The sequence below is a fragment of the Microtus pennsylvanicus genome, chromosome X (assembly GCF_037038515.1).
Source record: "Microtus pennsylvanicus isolate mMicPen1 chromosome X, mMicPen1.hap1, whole genome shotgun sequence".
Lineage (NCBI taxonomy): Eukaryota > Metazoa > Chordata > Mammalia > Rodentia > Cricetidae > Microtus > Microtus pennsylvanicus.
Window position 1 is genome coordinate 82,863,630 of NC_134601.1, and position 17,287 is coordinate 82,880,916.

At 34.8% G+C, this 17,287-nt stretch overlaps 1 protein-coding gene across 1 annotated transcript in view; it reads left to right on the forward strand.

Annotated features, from left to right (window-relative positions):
- The window catches only part of Abcb7 (ATP binding cassette subfamily B member 7), a 165,860-nt gene that overhangs the window by 61,436 nt on the left and 87,137 nt on the right, over positions 1-17,287 (forward strand). Inside the window, exons 2-3 of the mRNA XM_075957046.1 lie at positions 14,613-14,690; positions 16,663-16,749. Coding sequence (XP_075813161.1) covers positions 14,613-14,690; positions 16,663-16,749 — 165 coding nt within the window. The remainder of the gene's footprint in view (positions 1-14,612; positions 14,691-16,662; positions 16,750-17,287) is intronic.

The window sequence follows — 17,287 nt, forward strand, 5'->3', positions numbered from 1 at the left end:
GAATGCTGAACAATTCCTTTAAAAATGTCTTTTGGCCATTTGAGATTCTTCTGTGGAAAATTTTCTGTTTAGATATATTCCACATTTTTAATAGGATTTTTTTTTATATTTTGATGTCTAATTTCCTGAGTTATTTATATGTTTGGAGATCAGCTCTCCGTTAGATGTTGAGTCAGTGAAGACCTTTTTACATTCTATAGGCTGTTGTTTTTTCTTATTGAACATTCTCTTTGCCTTACAGAAACTTTTCAGTTTCTGGAGGTCCTGTTTATTGATTGTTATTCTCAGTGTCGATGCTACTGGTGTTTAATTTAGGAAGTGGTCTCCTGTTCCAGTGTATTCAAGGCCACTGGGTTTATGTTGAGGTCAAACACTTGGATTTGAGTTTTGTGCAAGGTGAAAGATATGAATCTATTTGTAATCTTCTGCATGTAGACATCCAGTTATACCAGCATCATTTGTTGAAGATGCTTTCCTTTTTCCATTGTACCATTTTGCCTTCTTTGTCAAAAATTGGGAGTTCATAGGTATATGGATTAATAGCAGGGTCTTCAGTTGGATTCCATTGATCCACATGTCTAGTTTTATGCCAGTATCAAGCAATTTTTATTACTGTGGCTCTATAGTAGAGTTTGAAGTCAGGGATTATGATACCTCTAGAAGTTCCTTTATTGTACAGGATTGTTTTAGGTATTCTGGGTTTTTTGTTTTTTCCATATGAAGTTGAGTATTATTCTTTCAATGTCTATGAAGAACTGTGCTGGGATTTTGATGGAGATTGCATTGAATCTGTAGGTTGCTTCTGGTAAGATTGCCATTTTTATTATGTTGATCCTACCTACCCAAGACCATGGGAGATCTTTTCATTTTCTAATATCTTCTTCAGCTTCTTTCTTTAGAGACTTAAATTTCTTGTCATACAGGTTTTTCACTTGTATGGTTAGAGTTACCCCAAGATACTTTATATTTGTGGCTATTATAAAGGGGTATGTTTCTCATATTTGTTTCTCACCCCATATACCATTTGTATATAGGAGGGCTACTGACTGATTTTGTTTTGAGTTAATCTTGTATCTCACCACTTAACTAAAGGTGTTCATCAGTTGTAGAATTTTTGTTGTCATTTTTGTATACTAGCATATCATCTGCAAATAGCAAAAGTTTGACTTCTTCCTTTCTAATTTGTATTCCCTTGATCTTTTTTTGCTGTATTATTGCTCTAGCTAGAACTTTGAGTACTATATTGAATAGGTATGGAGAGGGTAGACAGCCTCGTCTTGTTAGGAGGCCACTTATTTGCTTCCAACTGCTGAGCCCTGAAATAATCACACAGAAACTATATTATTTAAATCACTGCTTGACCTATTAGCTCTAGCTTCTTATTGACTCTTTTAATTTAACCCATCTCCATTAATCTGTGTAACGCCACATGGCTGTGACAACCTGGGTAAAGTTCCCAGTGTCTGTCTCCGCCAGGGCTATATGGCTTCTCCTTGATTCCGCCTCCTTTCTCCCAGCATTCAGCTTAGTTTTTTCCACCTACCTCTATTCTACTCTATCAGACCTAGCCAATTTCTTTATTCATTAACCAATAAAAGCAACACATAGACAGAAAGATCTCCCACACCATTGTCTTGTTCCGATTTTAGTGGAATCATTTTGAGTTTCTCTCCATTTAATTTGATGTTGACTGTTGGCTTGCTGTAAATTGATTTTTATTATTTTTAGGTATATTCCTTGTGTTCCTGATCTCTCCAAGATCTTTATCATGAAGCAATTTTGAATTTTGTCAGAAAGTTTTTCAAAATCTAATGAGATGATCATTTTTTTTTCTTTCAGTTTGTTGATATGGTGGATTACATTGACAGATTTCGATATGTTGAATCAACCCTGTATCTCTGGGATGAAGCTGGTCATGGTGGATGATTTTTCTGATGTGTTCTTAGATTCAGTTTCCCAGTATGTTATTGAGTATTTTTGCAGCAATATTCATGAGGGAGGTTGGTCTGTAGTTCTCTTTCTTTGTTGCATCTTTGTGTGTTTGGTTATCAGGGTAGCTGTTGCTTCATAAAAGTAGTTCCGAAATGTTCTTTCTGTTTCTATTGTGTGGAACACTTTGAAGAGTATTGGTATTAGCTCTGGTAAAATTCTGCAGTGAAGCCATCTGGCCCTGGCCTTTTTTTTTTTGGAATACTTTTAATAACTACTTCTATTTTCTTAGGGGTTATAGGTCTATTTAAATTGTTTATGTAGTCTTGACTTAATTTTAGCATGTGGAACCTATCCAGAAAATTATCCTTTTCTTTTAAATTTTCCAGTTTTGTGGAGTACAGGTTTTTGAAGTATATGACCTGATGATTCTCTGGATATCTTCAGTGTCTTTTCTTATGCCCCCCTTGTTGTTTCTGATTTTATTAATTTGGATGTTCTCTCTCTGCCTTTTGGTTAGTTTGGATAAGGGTTTGTAATCTTGTTGGTTTTCTTGAATAACCAACTCTGTCTCATTGATTTTTGTGTTATTTTCTTTGTTTCTATTTTATTGATTTCAGCCCTGTTTGATTATTTCCTCTAGTTTACTCCTCATGGATGAGTTTGCCTTCTAGAGTTTTCAAGTGTTCTGTTAATTTGCTAGTGTGAGATTTCTCCAACTTCTTTATGTAGACATTTAATGCTATGAACTTTCTTCTTTGTACTGCCTTCATAGTGTCACATAAGTTTGGGTATGTTATACATTCATTTTCAGTGAATCCTAAGAAGTCCTTAATTTCTTTATTTTTATTATCCTTGAGCCAAGGGTGATTCATTTGAGCATTATTTGGTTTCCATGAGTTTGTAGGCTTTCTATAATTTGTGTAATTGTTTGATTCTAACTTTAAGCCATGATGATCCTATAAGATACAGGGTTTATTCCAATTTTTTGTATCTGTTGAGATTTTCTTTGTGACTGAGTATGTGGTCACTTTTAGATGAGTTTTCATGAGGTGCTGAGAAGACGAATATTCTTTTGTGTTTGGGTAGAAGGTTCTGTTGATGTTTGTTAAGCCCATTTTAGTCATAACATCAGTTAGTTCCCTTATTTCTCTATTAAGTTTTTGTCTGGTTGACCTGTCCATTGGTAAGAGTGGGGTGTTGAAGTCTCCACTATTATTATATGGATTTTGATGTGTGATTTAAGCTTTAGTAATGTTTCTTTTACAAATGTGTGTGCCCCTGTATTTGGGACTTAAATGTTCAGTATTGAGACTTCATCTTGATGGATGTAATGAATCTGTCATGTTCTTTTTTATCTTTTTTGATTACCTTTAGTTTGAAGTCTATTTTCTTAGCTATTAGGATTGTTACACCAGCTTGCTTCTTAGGTCTGTTTGATAGGAAATTATTTTCTCCACCCTTTACTTTGAGGTAATGTCTGTCTTTGATGTTGAGGTGTGTTTTTTGCATGCAGCAAAAATGAATCCTGATTTTATATCCATTCTGTTAGCCTGTATCTTTTTATAGGTAAAAATATAGATATTGTGGGATATTAGTGACCATTATTAACATTCCTGTTATTTTAATAGTGGTGGTGTTTATGTTTCCCTTCTTTAGGATTTGCTGGTGTGGGGCTATCTACTACCTGTGCTTTTGTGGGTGCAGCTAACTTCCTTGTGTTGGAGTTTTCCTTTTAGTGCTTTCTATAGGACTGGGTTTGTTGACCGGTATTGTTCAAATTTGTTTTTTTTTTCATGAAATATCTTATTTTCTTCATTTATTTCATTGAGAGTTTTTCTGGGTATAGTAGTGTAGGCTGGCACTCTTGGTCTCTTAGTGTCTGTGTAACATCTATCTAGGACTTTGTGTCTTTCAGCATCACCATTGAGAAGTCAGGTATAATTCTGATAGGCCTGACTTTGTATGTTACTTGGCCTTTTTCCTTTGTAGCTCTTAATATTCTTTCTTTATTCTGTATATTTAGATGTCTAGTTTTTTGAATATTATGTGGTGAGGGAACTTGTTTTTGGTCTAGTCTATTTCTTGTTCTGTAACCTTCTTGTATCTTCATAGGCATTTCCTTTTTTAGGATAGGAAAGTTTTCTTCTGTGATTTTTTTGTTGAATATATTTTCTGTGCCTTTGAGCTGGAGTTCTTTTCCTTCTACCCCTATTATTCTTAGATTTGGTCTTTTCATGGTGTCCCAGATTTCCTGGATGTTCTGTGTTAAGACTTTATTGGATTTAACATTTTCTTTGACCAATGAATCTATTTCCTCTATTGTATCTTCAAAGCCTGAGATTCTTTCTTCCATCTCTTGTATTTTATTGTTTATACCTGCATCTGTAGTTCCTGTTTGTTTACCCAGATTTTCCCTTTCCAGAATTCCCTCAGTTTTTGAAAAAGGTCGCTTTAAAGAAATCCCATACTAGCTCAGAATTGAATATAATAGAGGGTTATTTATTTAGGGGTAGACTTACGGATCACAATGCTCTGCTCGAACAGGGAACAGCAACCAAATACTGAAGCCGGAATAGAGAGACCAGATGCGCACTTTATGTCAGCATATATAGTATAAAAGGCCATGCCCAAGTGGGTGGGTAACTTAAAAGCTACCAGTGGTAGGAATTCCTACAGCACCTCCCCCTTTTGTTTAAATAAGAGAGTTCTAAGCCCAATACAAAATTATATACAATAAGAACAAATATATCAAGCAAGAAGCGTGATAAATGTTTCAGTAATCATCCTGTCGTAATGAGTTTAAATCTTGTATCATAGATAAGTTGGCCAAGTCATGAGAGGAAAGTAACTATAACTATCAAGTCTTCAACTCCATCGAAGATCCGAGAAGGGAAATAATATTACTTGAGTAAGCAGGACGTGTAATGTGCAACAAATGACAGAAATAACTGGCTACCTGGGCAATCACCCAAAGTCTAATTTTCAATGTTGGAGCAACCAACTCTTGCTAAGGCCTAGAATAACTGACAGGCATTTTCAGAGACAAGAAAAATTTCAAAACCGTCTTACCCTTTGTGGGCAAGGTTTGACAGTCTTTTTTCTTGTGTCCTGCTTGTCCTGTCTAGACATCATGCATTTTGTCAGTGGTCGATGCATGGGCAGTACCTTGCCCAAAGTCCAGTTTTGCCAAGAAGAAAACAAGCTCCAAGTAGAGTGTCTTTGTTGCTCAATGTTCTCTCAGGAATAGTTTGGTGCTACTAGGAGCAATCGTGTCTCACTTCAACAGAACCTTAAGTTATTTAAATGCCATATTCTACAGCTCTTTGAAGTGGTTGAAGATTACCTATCTAAGCAGAATACAATCTCTATATATCTAAAGAACCTGATTAGTCTAACTTTGACAAACATAGATTACTATTGATCCATAATTCTTAATACCTATATAACTTAAAGACTAAGACTTCATATTAGAATATTATACAATAAACAACTGTGTAACAAATGAGGACAATGACCTCAAAATGTAAGCAGTGGGTAAGTATCTTGATCAGAGGTAGAAATGTACATTGCAATGTGATAAATATATCTTAAAGTCGTATCAATATACAAAAATGTTTTAAGCAGAGGTAGAAGCATACAAACATACAATATGACAAAATAACTTTGTTTAGATATACAAATATTGTATACAAAAATAGGAATATATTCAATATAATTTAAGTTTGTACCAATATACAAGAATCTATACCAATGTAAATTGCCTATAAATAATAGCTCACAATTATTCACTCTATTACTATTATTATTATTAGTGTGAGTAAGCCACTCTAATTTATTATCCCATCCAATTCCCCCACCCTATTTTTCACAAAGAGGTCCCTGAGCTTATGTAATTTCTCCCCCAACCCTCAACCCTATACCAATTATAATCAACCCCTAAATGATGTCCCTAACCCTGAGGACAAACTTTGTTGGGAGAGGGGATGTTGTCTTCTAGAATTACTTCGAGCTTTCATGGGGGCGATGTTCTTTCTATGGGATCCTGTGAAAGTAAAATGCTGGTTAAGTTCCAAGATTCCTTTCTGGTATAATTGCAAATAGTCTCTGAGTATTTGGTAGGGTTTTTCTGAGGATCCTATTTGGAGTTCTGGCCAGATTGTTGTAAAAATGTGCACCATTTCAGCTAACCAAGTTGAAACCATCTTGAGCAGCTGATACCCCAAACAGGTCTTATAGTAGTGCTATCAGCATCAGGATGTCATATCAACCAGACAGAGTTATTGTTGTGGGGCCCCATCTTCTTCCTGGAAACCTCAAAGATTACTGCAGGAAAATTTATTGTTAATTGTGGAAAACTTAGACATTATTTATATAGACATGTAAACTCAATTAAAGGCATGATAAAGACAAAAATAGGTATGAAAAAAGTAATATTTTTTCTAAATTCTTTTTTCTTTCTGTCCTATGTCATGGTTCCTGATATGAGACAGAAACTCTGAACTTTTATTTTAACAACATACTTGGATTTAGAGAAGGACAGTGTCGAACTCCAAAGCCAGCTTTGATTTTTAGGTGAATCATGATATTATTTTAGTCTATGTTTTGAGATTCTTACCCTCAGATGGCATGTCGTCGTAAGTCATAATTCTCTTTGCTTGGTGATCCTATCTGGATAATTACCTTTTCCTCCTTAGGCATCTAGATGTCCAGGGTCTCTTGACTTTTTGAAGATGAGTATTTTCCTGAAAAGACAAGAATAGAACCCTCCCCAACCCTATATGCTTTCCTTACCACCTGTATGGTTGTCACTGTTGTGGATGAGCTGTCATTTCTCTTTCTCAGGAGATTTCTCTTTTTCAAAGCGAATCTTTATTAATTTTGATGGTATCCATAGTTTTATTTTCTCCTGTGGAAACAAGAGCAAAACCCCTTCCCCAACATAGCACATCTCCTGGTTTCCATTGTGAGGTCAACACATCCTTGAAATACACAGGCCGATTTAATTCAGAAGACTTTACTATTATCCACTGTCTCTCTGCTGCTATTGTCCCTTTCTCATTAGCATTAAGAAAATTCAAGGTTAATAAAGCATTATGTGATCTATTACTGGGATATTTTCTATTCCTTTCTATTTGTTTAACATATCCTTTATAGTTTGATTTGATCTTTATATAACTGCCTGACCTGTAGGATTATTTGGTGTACCTGTAATATGCTTAATATAATAATAAGCAAAAAACTGTTTCATTTTCTTATACACATATGCTGGACCATTATCTGTCTTTATTTGTGCAGGTATACATAACTTCTAATAAATGTGTGATTACTGAATCAGCCTTTTCTGAGCTTAATAAGTTGCCCTTTGAAAACCTGAATACATGTTTATGGTGTGGTGTACATATTTTAATTTACCAAATTCCATAAAGTGGAACACATTCAACTGCCAGATCTAATTCCTTTGCATACCCTTTGGGTTACTCCCTGCAGGCAATGGCATTTGGTTATAAAAAGAGCAATTTAGATATCTCTTTATAATCTCCTTAGCTTGTTGCCATGTAATGGAAAACTCTTTCTTTACACCTTTGCTACTGACATGATGTTTTTCATGAAATTCTGAGGCCTGCAACATGCTTCCAATCAATAATTGATCAATTTCTGCATTACCTTTTGCAAGAGGACTTGGCAGACCCATATGGGATCAGATGTGTGTTATGTATATAGGACAAAGCCTATTCATGATTTTGGCTTGCCCCTGGGTAAATCATAAAGTAAATTTTGTATCATCTAGTATAAATTTAGTGGTTTCAATATGCAAAACAACTCTTTCTGCATATTGTGAATTAGTAACTATATTAAGAGGTTCTTTAAAATCCCATAGCACCATGAGAATAGCATATAATTCTGCCTTTTGAACAGAATTATAAGGGCTTTGTTCCACCTTAGCTAATTCTTCTGATTTGTAACCTGCCTTCCCTGATTTACTTGCATCAGTATAAAATGTATGGGCTCCATTTATTGGAGTATCACATACAATTCGGGGAAGAATCCAAGAAGTTCTCTTTATGAGGTTAAGTCTATCTCTTTTGGGATAATTGCTATTAATTCCTCCAAAAAATTAGCACAAGCTCTTAGCCATGGTTCATTGTCTTCCCATAACTTTTTTTATTTCTTCAGTAGTAAAAGGCACTATAATCTCTGCTGGGTGTATACCTGCTAATTGACAAAATCTCAATATACCTTTTATAATTAATTCAGATTCTTTTTCCATATAGGTTTTTAATTTTTACTTGGTTTGTGTGGTAAGGAAAATCCATTCTAAGATAATATCATCCCTGTGCATTAAAATTCCTGTAGGAGAAATTCTGGAAGGCAATATGGCTAGAATACAACTAAGACTTGGATTCACCCTATCCACATGTGCCCCTGTAATTTTTCCTGAACAGTTGTCAATTCCTTATCTGCTTCACCTGTTAATTCTCTGGGACTATTCAAGTCTTTATCACCATCTCAGGTTTTGTTTAAATGAATTATTAGATCATGTGTTATGCCAAAAGCCAGTCGTAGACTGAAAATGTTTCCTAACAATCTTTGAAAGTCATTAAGAGTCTGCAACTGGTCTCTCCTAATTTGTGCATTTTGTGTTCTAATATTCTGTAAACCTGTTATATAACCTAGGTAATTGACAGAATCTTCTATCTGTATTTTTTTCAGGGGCAATTTGTAATCCCCATTTTGACAAAACTTTCTTTACTTCTTTAAACATTCTTTCTAAATTATCTGTGTTTGAATCAGATAGCAAAATATGATCCAAGCAGTGGTAAATTATAGATTTAGGAATTTTTTATGTATTATATCCAATGACAAACTTACAAAGTATTGGCATTGGGTGAGGCTATTGAACATTCCCTGTGGAAGACAGTCTACTGGTATCTCCTAGTAGGTTGTGAATTATTATAAGTAGGCACTGTGAAGGCAAATTTTTCTCTGTCCTTTTCTTATAAAGGTATAGTGAAGAACCTGTCTTTTAAATCAATAACTATAAGAGGTCACCCTTATGGTAATAGAGAAGGCAGAGGAATTCCAGATTGTAGAGGTCCCATAGGTTGAATTACCTTGTTGACAGCTCTTAGATCTGTCACCATTCTCTATTTACCAGATTTCTTTTTAACAACAAATACAGGAGAATTCCAAGGGCTGGTTGATTCTTCAATAAGGCGAGCATCTAGTTGCTCTTGTACCAGCTGTTCTAAAGCTTGCAGCTTTTCTTCATATAGTTTTTTCAGTTAAGCATTTTAAATATAGGGCTCTTAGTACCTCTGAAGGCTTGCTAGTTGCTTTCTGTTCTTGTACAGCCTAAATGGCTGGTGACCTTTGTGTATAGTTCCTTATAATATCCTTCCCAGAATTATGAGTTCCTGGAATTGCAGGAATGTTAATCTGGGTATTCCATTGCTGCAGAAGGTCACAACCCCATAAATTCACTGCAATATTAGCACATATGGCCTCAGCTTCCCTCTATGGACTTCTGTTGCTAAGCAGTCAACCCATCCTGTGTTTTGTTTAACTTGAGATTTAGTTCCAATTCCTAGTAATTGAATATGTGCCTTTTGAAGAGGCTAATTTGGATGCCAAGATTCTGGAGTAATGATACTCACGTCTGCACCTATGTCTATCTAACCAACAATTACAATACAAGCACTATTAGCCTTGGTCCTTGATCATTTATAGAGGTTTGCCAGAATATACATTTCCTATTCCCTATCAGAACTTTTGATTTATTCTCCATGTTTTTTCCATCATCTATAATAGTATGGTCTTTTACAGAAGGCTCTGGAGTTTTTAATTTTCCTGGTGAGACATGTTCACAGTGACTGGGAATGACTGGACCACTTTTGGCTTGGGGATCTGTGAGAGGCCCCTCAAGGAGTTTCCAATGGTATCAGGTTGCCTTGTCTGTCTTTTGTTGATCTGCATTCATTGGTTCAATGTCAGCCTTTACCATACCTTCTACATATACCCGAGGGCTGAGTCCTCCTATTCTTGCCATTCCCAGAGGAGATATTATTCTTAGGAATTCCTTGTCTACAATCCCTTCTCAGCTGTCCTATTATACCACAATTAAAACATTTGGCATCTTGATGTCTCCTCATTCCTTTGGAAATTGCTTCTCCTACCCAGGATTCAGTATTATAATCAAATGTCTCAATGTTTACTGTATGCAGGTTCCATTCATCCATAGGTGCTGATCTAACCTTTAAAGGCCCAATTATCTTTTTGCATTCTATGTTGGCATTTTTAAAAGCCAGAGATTCAATAAGTACTCTTCTAGCATCTGGGTTTGTTATTCCTATTTGTACAGCCTTAGTTAATCTTTGTAAAAAGTCACTAAAGGGTTCACTCTGGCCCTGTTTAACCCTGGTATATGATTCAATTTGTTCTTTTGGTTCTTGAATCGTGTCCCAGCATTTAAGGCTGCTTTGTGGCATAGAGACAAGATTTGTTCATCGTATAGAGCTTGAACCTGTGGGGTCAGTATAAGTACCATCACCAAGAATTTGATCTTGGGAAGTCTCAAGTCCTTTTGCTTTTCCCTGTTTAAAAATTTTAGCCTCTTTACTGAAATAACATTTAATCATCACTTGGGGCCCATCATCCAGGACTGCTGAAACCAACTGAAGCCAGTCATGTGGTGTCACCTTAATGCTAGAAGTCCTTGTCTTTATCATCTCCCTAACAAATGCAGAATGCAAGCAATAAGTTACAACAGCTTAATTTCTTTTAGATCATTCATTCCTATAGTATCCATCTACCTTCTTTGGATCCTTTTTGGACTTTAGATCTTGATGCTTCATCAGAGTAAATTACAGGGTAGGAAGCTAAAACCCTGGGTAAGTCATCTCTGACAGCTATTGGCGATGTTGAATCCTGTCCTTGTGTCTTGTTTTCCTGTTCATCAGCTCCAATAATTTCTTTCATCATTTCAAATCTTTTTGCTATTGTCTTTTGTAAAGCCTGAATCTTCTAGCCTGTATATATTTCTAGTGATTTCATTGAGGCACCTAGCCTCTGGTCCTCTTTCTGTACATGTGATTCCAAGGTCTGAAGTTTCTCCTTTAGAGATAACATCTCATCCATAGACATCATTTGGGTAGCATACAGATTGCCATCATGGAGAGATACTCTATCTGCCAACCTATCATAACTTTTTAACAAGTTTTGATTTTCAAATTCAACAGTATGAATTCTTTCAGAATTCTCAGTACCCTTTGACATGGATTCAATTTTGTCTGTCAAATTAATGTTATTCTTTTTAATATTAATTTTTTTCAGGTAACTTTTGATTTTAGATGGTATTAATCCTGTCAACTAGCTGTTCATTATTAGTCTGTAAAGACTGTATCGTCCCTAAAAATGCCATATTCTTCCTCAATGATAGAATCTTTCCTGCTAACAGGCTGCTAGGGGTGAGATGGGAGAGGGAAGTGGAGGGAATGTGCTCTGGGGCTTAGGGCCTAGGGCAGTTTAGTTGGGAGATCAATTACTTACCTCTTCTGATTGGTTAAGGTGGTGCTTGTATCTCTAGTAGCTGCTTATCTTGTGGGGGTTGTTTGGCCAGATGGAGGGTGATGGGTTCAATGGGTTTGGGCAGCAGAGTGGGTTTTGTAGGTTACAGTGTCCGGTGCATGTTAATGGAAGTGGAGCATCCTGCCAGCAGGACTCTTACTTGCTAGCTGGCTGCTGGGAATGAGATGGGAGGGAGATGGGTAAGGAATTTTTTTTTTCTGAGACAAGATTTCTCTGTGTATCCCTGGCTGTTCTAGAACTCACTCTGTAGTTCAGACTGGCTTTGAACTAAGAGATCTACCTGCCTCTACCTACTGAGTGTTAGGATTAAAGATGTACCCAGATTTCTTTTTGGATTCTTATTTGCTTAGTAGGTTAATTTTCTATCCTTTGACTGTTAGTTTGTGGATGTTCTTATGAGTGTTGTGAAGAGACCAGATGATTGTATCTTGTTTTTAGTTTAATCTAGCCACCTAGACTACATCTTTTAAATGATGGGTTATGGTCATAAGTCTTTAATACTGTTATCAAGAGGGATTTGATAGTTCCTATGGATTTGCTGGTCATTGTTCCACTTAGTCAGATTATAAGTAGTGTTTTCTTATCTTATTAGTATTGGGTGTTTGGTAGTTTGATGAACACAATGTGTTTCTTTCTTGCTATCCTTTGTTCATTTATTTTCCCCACAAAATTAGTTTTTCCCATATTGTCATGGATGAGATTGTCTGTCTTCTTTCTCTATGTATCATATTCCTATTAAGTACTGATTTTAGTAATGCTGGCTTGTTTGGTGTGAATTGTCTTCGTGTTTGATTTGAAATGTTTTAACATTTCTATCTATTTTAAAAATAACTTTTTAGTTATTTGCATTCAGGTCTTGGAATATCTCATGCCATACCTTTGTGTTTTAAGGTTGATAATGAGGTTTGATGTTGTTCTGTTGCTTGTCTTAAGTGAGTTAGCATTTCCCATTTATTGCTTTTCATATTGATTCTTTGATTTCCATTTTAGATATTTTGACTATGATATGTTTTAGAGAGGTCATATCTATTCATGTCTATTTGAGTTTCTAAATGCCTTTTGTGTTTAGATGTCCATTTCTTTTCCTAATTTAGGAAAATTTCTGCCATCATTTCACTGAATCTATTGCATATGCCCTTAGTCCTATTTCAGCTTCTTCTTCCACATGGTAAATTCTTAGATTTGTTCTCTTGAACTTATCCTAGAGTTCTTGGAAATTTTGGTCATGCTAATTAAAATGCATGTCTGAATATATTATTGTTTTGATCTTCTTCTCCATCGCTGAAGTTTGTTCTAGATGACCAAATTTATTGTTGATAGGCTCTGCTGTTTTTTTTTATTTGATTGATAGATTGATCTTTATTTCCAACACTTTTTAGTGTTTCTTTTCCAGAGTTTCAGTTTTCCTTGCTCCATGCTTTAATATTACCCTTTAAATTACTGAACACTTTCATCAATTTTCTCATCTGGGTCTTGAGTAGATTTCTGCATTTTGTTTATTTGTTTGAGTACTGTGTTGCTTTTGAATATATGACTGAAATCTCTTCTGATGTTTGCTTTCTGGTACTAAGGAGTTGGGAACTTCTGGCAGTGGCACAAGGAAATGCAACAAAGAAACATACACAGAGGTGGGGAGGGACAGTCCTAAGAGCCTGTTTCAGGCATGATACAAGCTAGAACAAAATAATTATCATAGTATAAAAATCTAGAGTAAAAAGATAAAAATAAGGATAAAATAGAAGATGTTATAACCTTAGTCATTATCATTCCTAGTCTATATGATGTGGCTTCTCTCTCCTGGATTGTCTTCTGTACCAATATCTCCAGGTGGGGGAGGTGGGGAAGGTTACTAATCTCAGTAATTCAAACAAGTTAGATTTTTATGTCTATATTAGGATTTTCCATAATTCTCCAGATTGAGAATTATCATCCACTAGTTACAATTTTGTTTCTGAAGATTTATAGATTGTTTTTTCTACTTATTGAACTTTCTGTGACTAAGGCTTTGAGGAAATGTGGAAGGCCCACTTACTTGTTACTGGATTGCTTCTTTTGGCAGCATCCATTGGCTGTTCCATGCTCAGCACCTCACTTTTCCCATTCCCCGTGTACCTTGACCAGGCAATGGGAGGGGTAGTGTCTTCTCAAACTATTAACTCAGGATATGTGGAGAAACATATCTCAGCTTCAAACTCCTGTGTCTCACTTCTACATCTGTCTCTGCAATCTGTGTTCCAATAGCCATATCTCTGGTTGTGTTATAGTATATCCAAACCTTGGTTGTGTCATTTTAGCCAAGTTCCTCTCTCTGTAACTGTTTCTTCTTATGGAATTCATAACCAGAAGTAGAAAATAACTACCTGGCAGGTCACTCTAACTCTGGTGTGGCAGTATGATGTAGTTGGGCATAGGTTGGTGTATAAAAGCAGTTTAAAAGAGAAGTGACGTTGAAGACATTGGGGTGTTATTAAAACAAAGGTTTGAAAAAGAAGAACAAATAAAAACAAAGACAACTAGAGGTGAAGCATGATTAATAAAAACTCAGAGACAGAAATTGGGGTTCAAATTGAATATCTGAAAAGCAAAGCAGCTAGCCACTGGCTCTTACCTCAACCTCAGTCAGAAATGGCGATCCTGCCTCCAGGAATCTCAGAATGAGGCTGAGACAGTTTTATATTTCTCTCTAGCGATTAAAGGCATGCACCACTGGAATTAAAGGCATGCTCCACCCAGTTTCTATGTCAAACTAGTGTGGCTACTGGGTTTAAAGGTGTGTGTTATCGCTGTCTGGTATGTAAGGCTAACCAGTTGGGCTGTTTTACTCTCTGATCTTCAGGCAAGCTTTATTAAAAAACAAAATGAAATGCCACTATATAGAGGAGATAGGATATGTAAAGAAAAGCCACTTGGATGTTTTAATGAGTAACATAATTTTTACCTTTTCCACATTTTTTTGTCTTTCCAGGCATATATTAACCATCTTTCTAACATTGACAATGGCTTTAATTTCATGTGTGCTTTTGAACAAAAGAATAATCTTAGAATTTTAAATATCTACTCTGAAATTCTATCCTCACTTTTAATCTCTTCAATAGAATACAGAACCATTAAGAAATGCTACATGGCAGAGATGGGGAAAAGACAATTCAAGACAGTTATTAGATGCTTCAAAGGTAAGATTTAGCCAACATTTCTACATCTAGTAGGAGAAGTGTGCAAGCCCATGGAACATTTCCCAATTTATGCTGCATATTTACTACTTATTTTACATTTCTCAAATACTTTCCCTTTTCATGATTTTTATAAATACTGGCAGGAAGGTATGTTTCTACTAGGAATGCAGAAAGAAATCTTGGTATTTTTCTACCACTGCAGAAATCTGTCTGAGTCCCTTGAGATCAGTGCCAACTAGAGCAACATTTTCAGAAAGCTTTTATAAATGTAATGGCAGCTTGTTGACACTCAAATTTATCCTAATTTATATATGATACATGGACTGTTGCCAGTTTTTACTAGTGTAAAGTTCCTTTACCTCAGAAGATTTTCAGATAGCAGAATGTCAAGGGATTTTAAGCTTGTTAGAGCCCCTGGGATTAGTGATGCTGAGTTTAAATTTTGATGAGGGTTATTTTTCATTGTTAATTTACGTGAAAGATATCTTTCATAATTGTCACTGCTTCAAAATAAAATGTGTAAAATTTCATGGTAGAAAAAGAACAAAAAGTTAGGAGACGATCTGCATCCTAAGAACTTTATTTTCCCCTGTTTAACAATTATTTACAATTTAGGCACAAAGCTTTGTTCTAATTTGTGCAGAGACTGTATAAGTAAATTTATTTTCCACTATTAAATTGAATTTTAATGTAGAAAATATGTTCACCCATTGTCCTGGATGCCACTAGATTTTTTTATATTTCAGTCTTCTGTTTTGTTGAAGACCTCATTATCTTGTGTGATATTTGCTAGAACCTTTGCTAAAACTTGTTGCTTAGCCTTTTAGAGGAAAAATGTCAGAAAAAGATGCTGCCAGAATAAAAATCACCTTTTGATGTTTTCTTCTTAGAAAATGCTATTGAGAGTGTTGATCTAAAAATCGATAACACATTTTTGACTATTACTTTTTGTGTCTCACTGGTAAGAATAAGAAGGCACTTTTGCTTTTTATGATTCTATTTTCATATTTGTGTTTGTAAAGAACTATGCTCTTGTTCATTAATTATTGATTGTTATGAATACTGCAAAAACATCATTAAATCTATTTACTTCATTTGGTATTTTTAATCATGAAGACTTTCAGTATTAAAAAATCTAAATGTAAAGCCTAATTGTCATTATCATGTTAACTCTTACATTTTTCTAAATGACTTTAATCTTGTTAACTGTTACATTTTTCCAAATGATTTTACTTTATGTAATCTCTGACTTTAGCAGTGACATTAAAGCCTTTGAAAAATTTTTAGTTGGTAAGATATTATGTAAGGCTACTTGGGAGAGTGTATGTAGCTTTTATTTTGTAAATGAACCTAGAAAACACTGAAGCCTACCTTACCTTTATATAAGATACCATGGTATGTAGCATAAGAGGTAAAAAAAAAATCCAAAAAATATTGTTCTTGATCTTAAGAAATTTTCTGTGTAGTAGAGCAAACAAAAACATGTATGCAAAATATTAGAGCATAAGGTAGACTGACTATTAAGTTTTTAAAATACTTTATTTCTAAATATGTATGTAAGGGACAATAATAAGATTAAGGACCAGTTGTATAAACTTAATTTTATTAATTATAAAAATGTATGTAAGGAAAGCAGGTGAGATATAAATCTTTATATTAGCTTTGCTTGCTTGCTTGCTTGCTTATAGCATAATGAGTGACAGCAAGGAAGTCAGAATGAAGTAAAACTGTAATATTAGGTAAGTCACTAAAAGTAATTTTAAAAGCTATTTAGAAAAAGTAAGTTGAATATTTGTTATATTTAAATATTCCTTGTATAAACTTAGCTATATGTTAATTCTGGAAATGTTTTGCTTTACTATGCCAGAGTTGACATAATGCCTTTGAATTTATTTTAGTGATAGATTAGATTAAGACATCTGAAATTCCATAATAGGTAATAACTAGACTGCTTGGTATCATTTTTACCTAGGCTCTTCAGGCATGGCCACTGATAGAAAAGAGAACATGTTGGCATGGGCACGCAGGAGGAGGACTCCACACAGACCCAAAAGAAGGGGTAAGAGTGAATACCAAACATTTCTATATCAACTTTAAAAATTAATTTTAAAAGGAGTGAATGACAAGTACCTGGAAATTCTTAGTGATTATTGTACTTGAGTAGAAAATGTGTCCATAAGATTATCATATTCTAATACTTTTTGATTGGTTCATCTAATGATACTTTCTAATACAAAAAACCCTATATAAATTGGTAAATATTATATAGATGAGATTTTCTATGACTTATAGCAAAAATTCATGGTTGACGGAATTAAAAAATTTTTTATTTTTTTTATTTTTATATTTTTTATTGTGGTTGTTTTTACTGTTGCTTTGGCTTGTTGAGACAGAGCCTTGCTATGTATTTCATTCTGGCTTCAAATACAGGATCTTCCTGTTTCAATCTTTGAAGCACTAGTTTATAGACGTATGCTACCATGCTGTTTTAAATGTTTTAGTTCTCTAAAGTAGCATTAACTGACTTTGTTATATACTATAGCCTTATAAATATAGGTAAATTTTGTTTAGCAATTATAATTTGTGTGTGCAGGTCA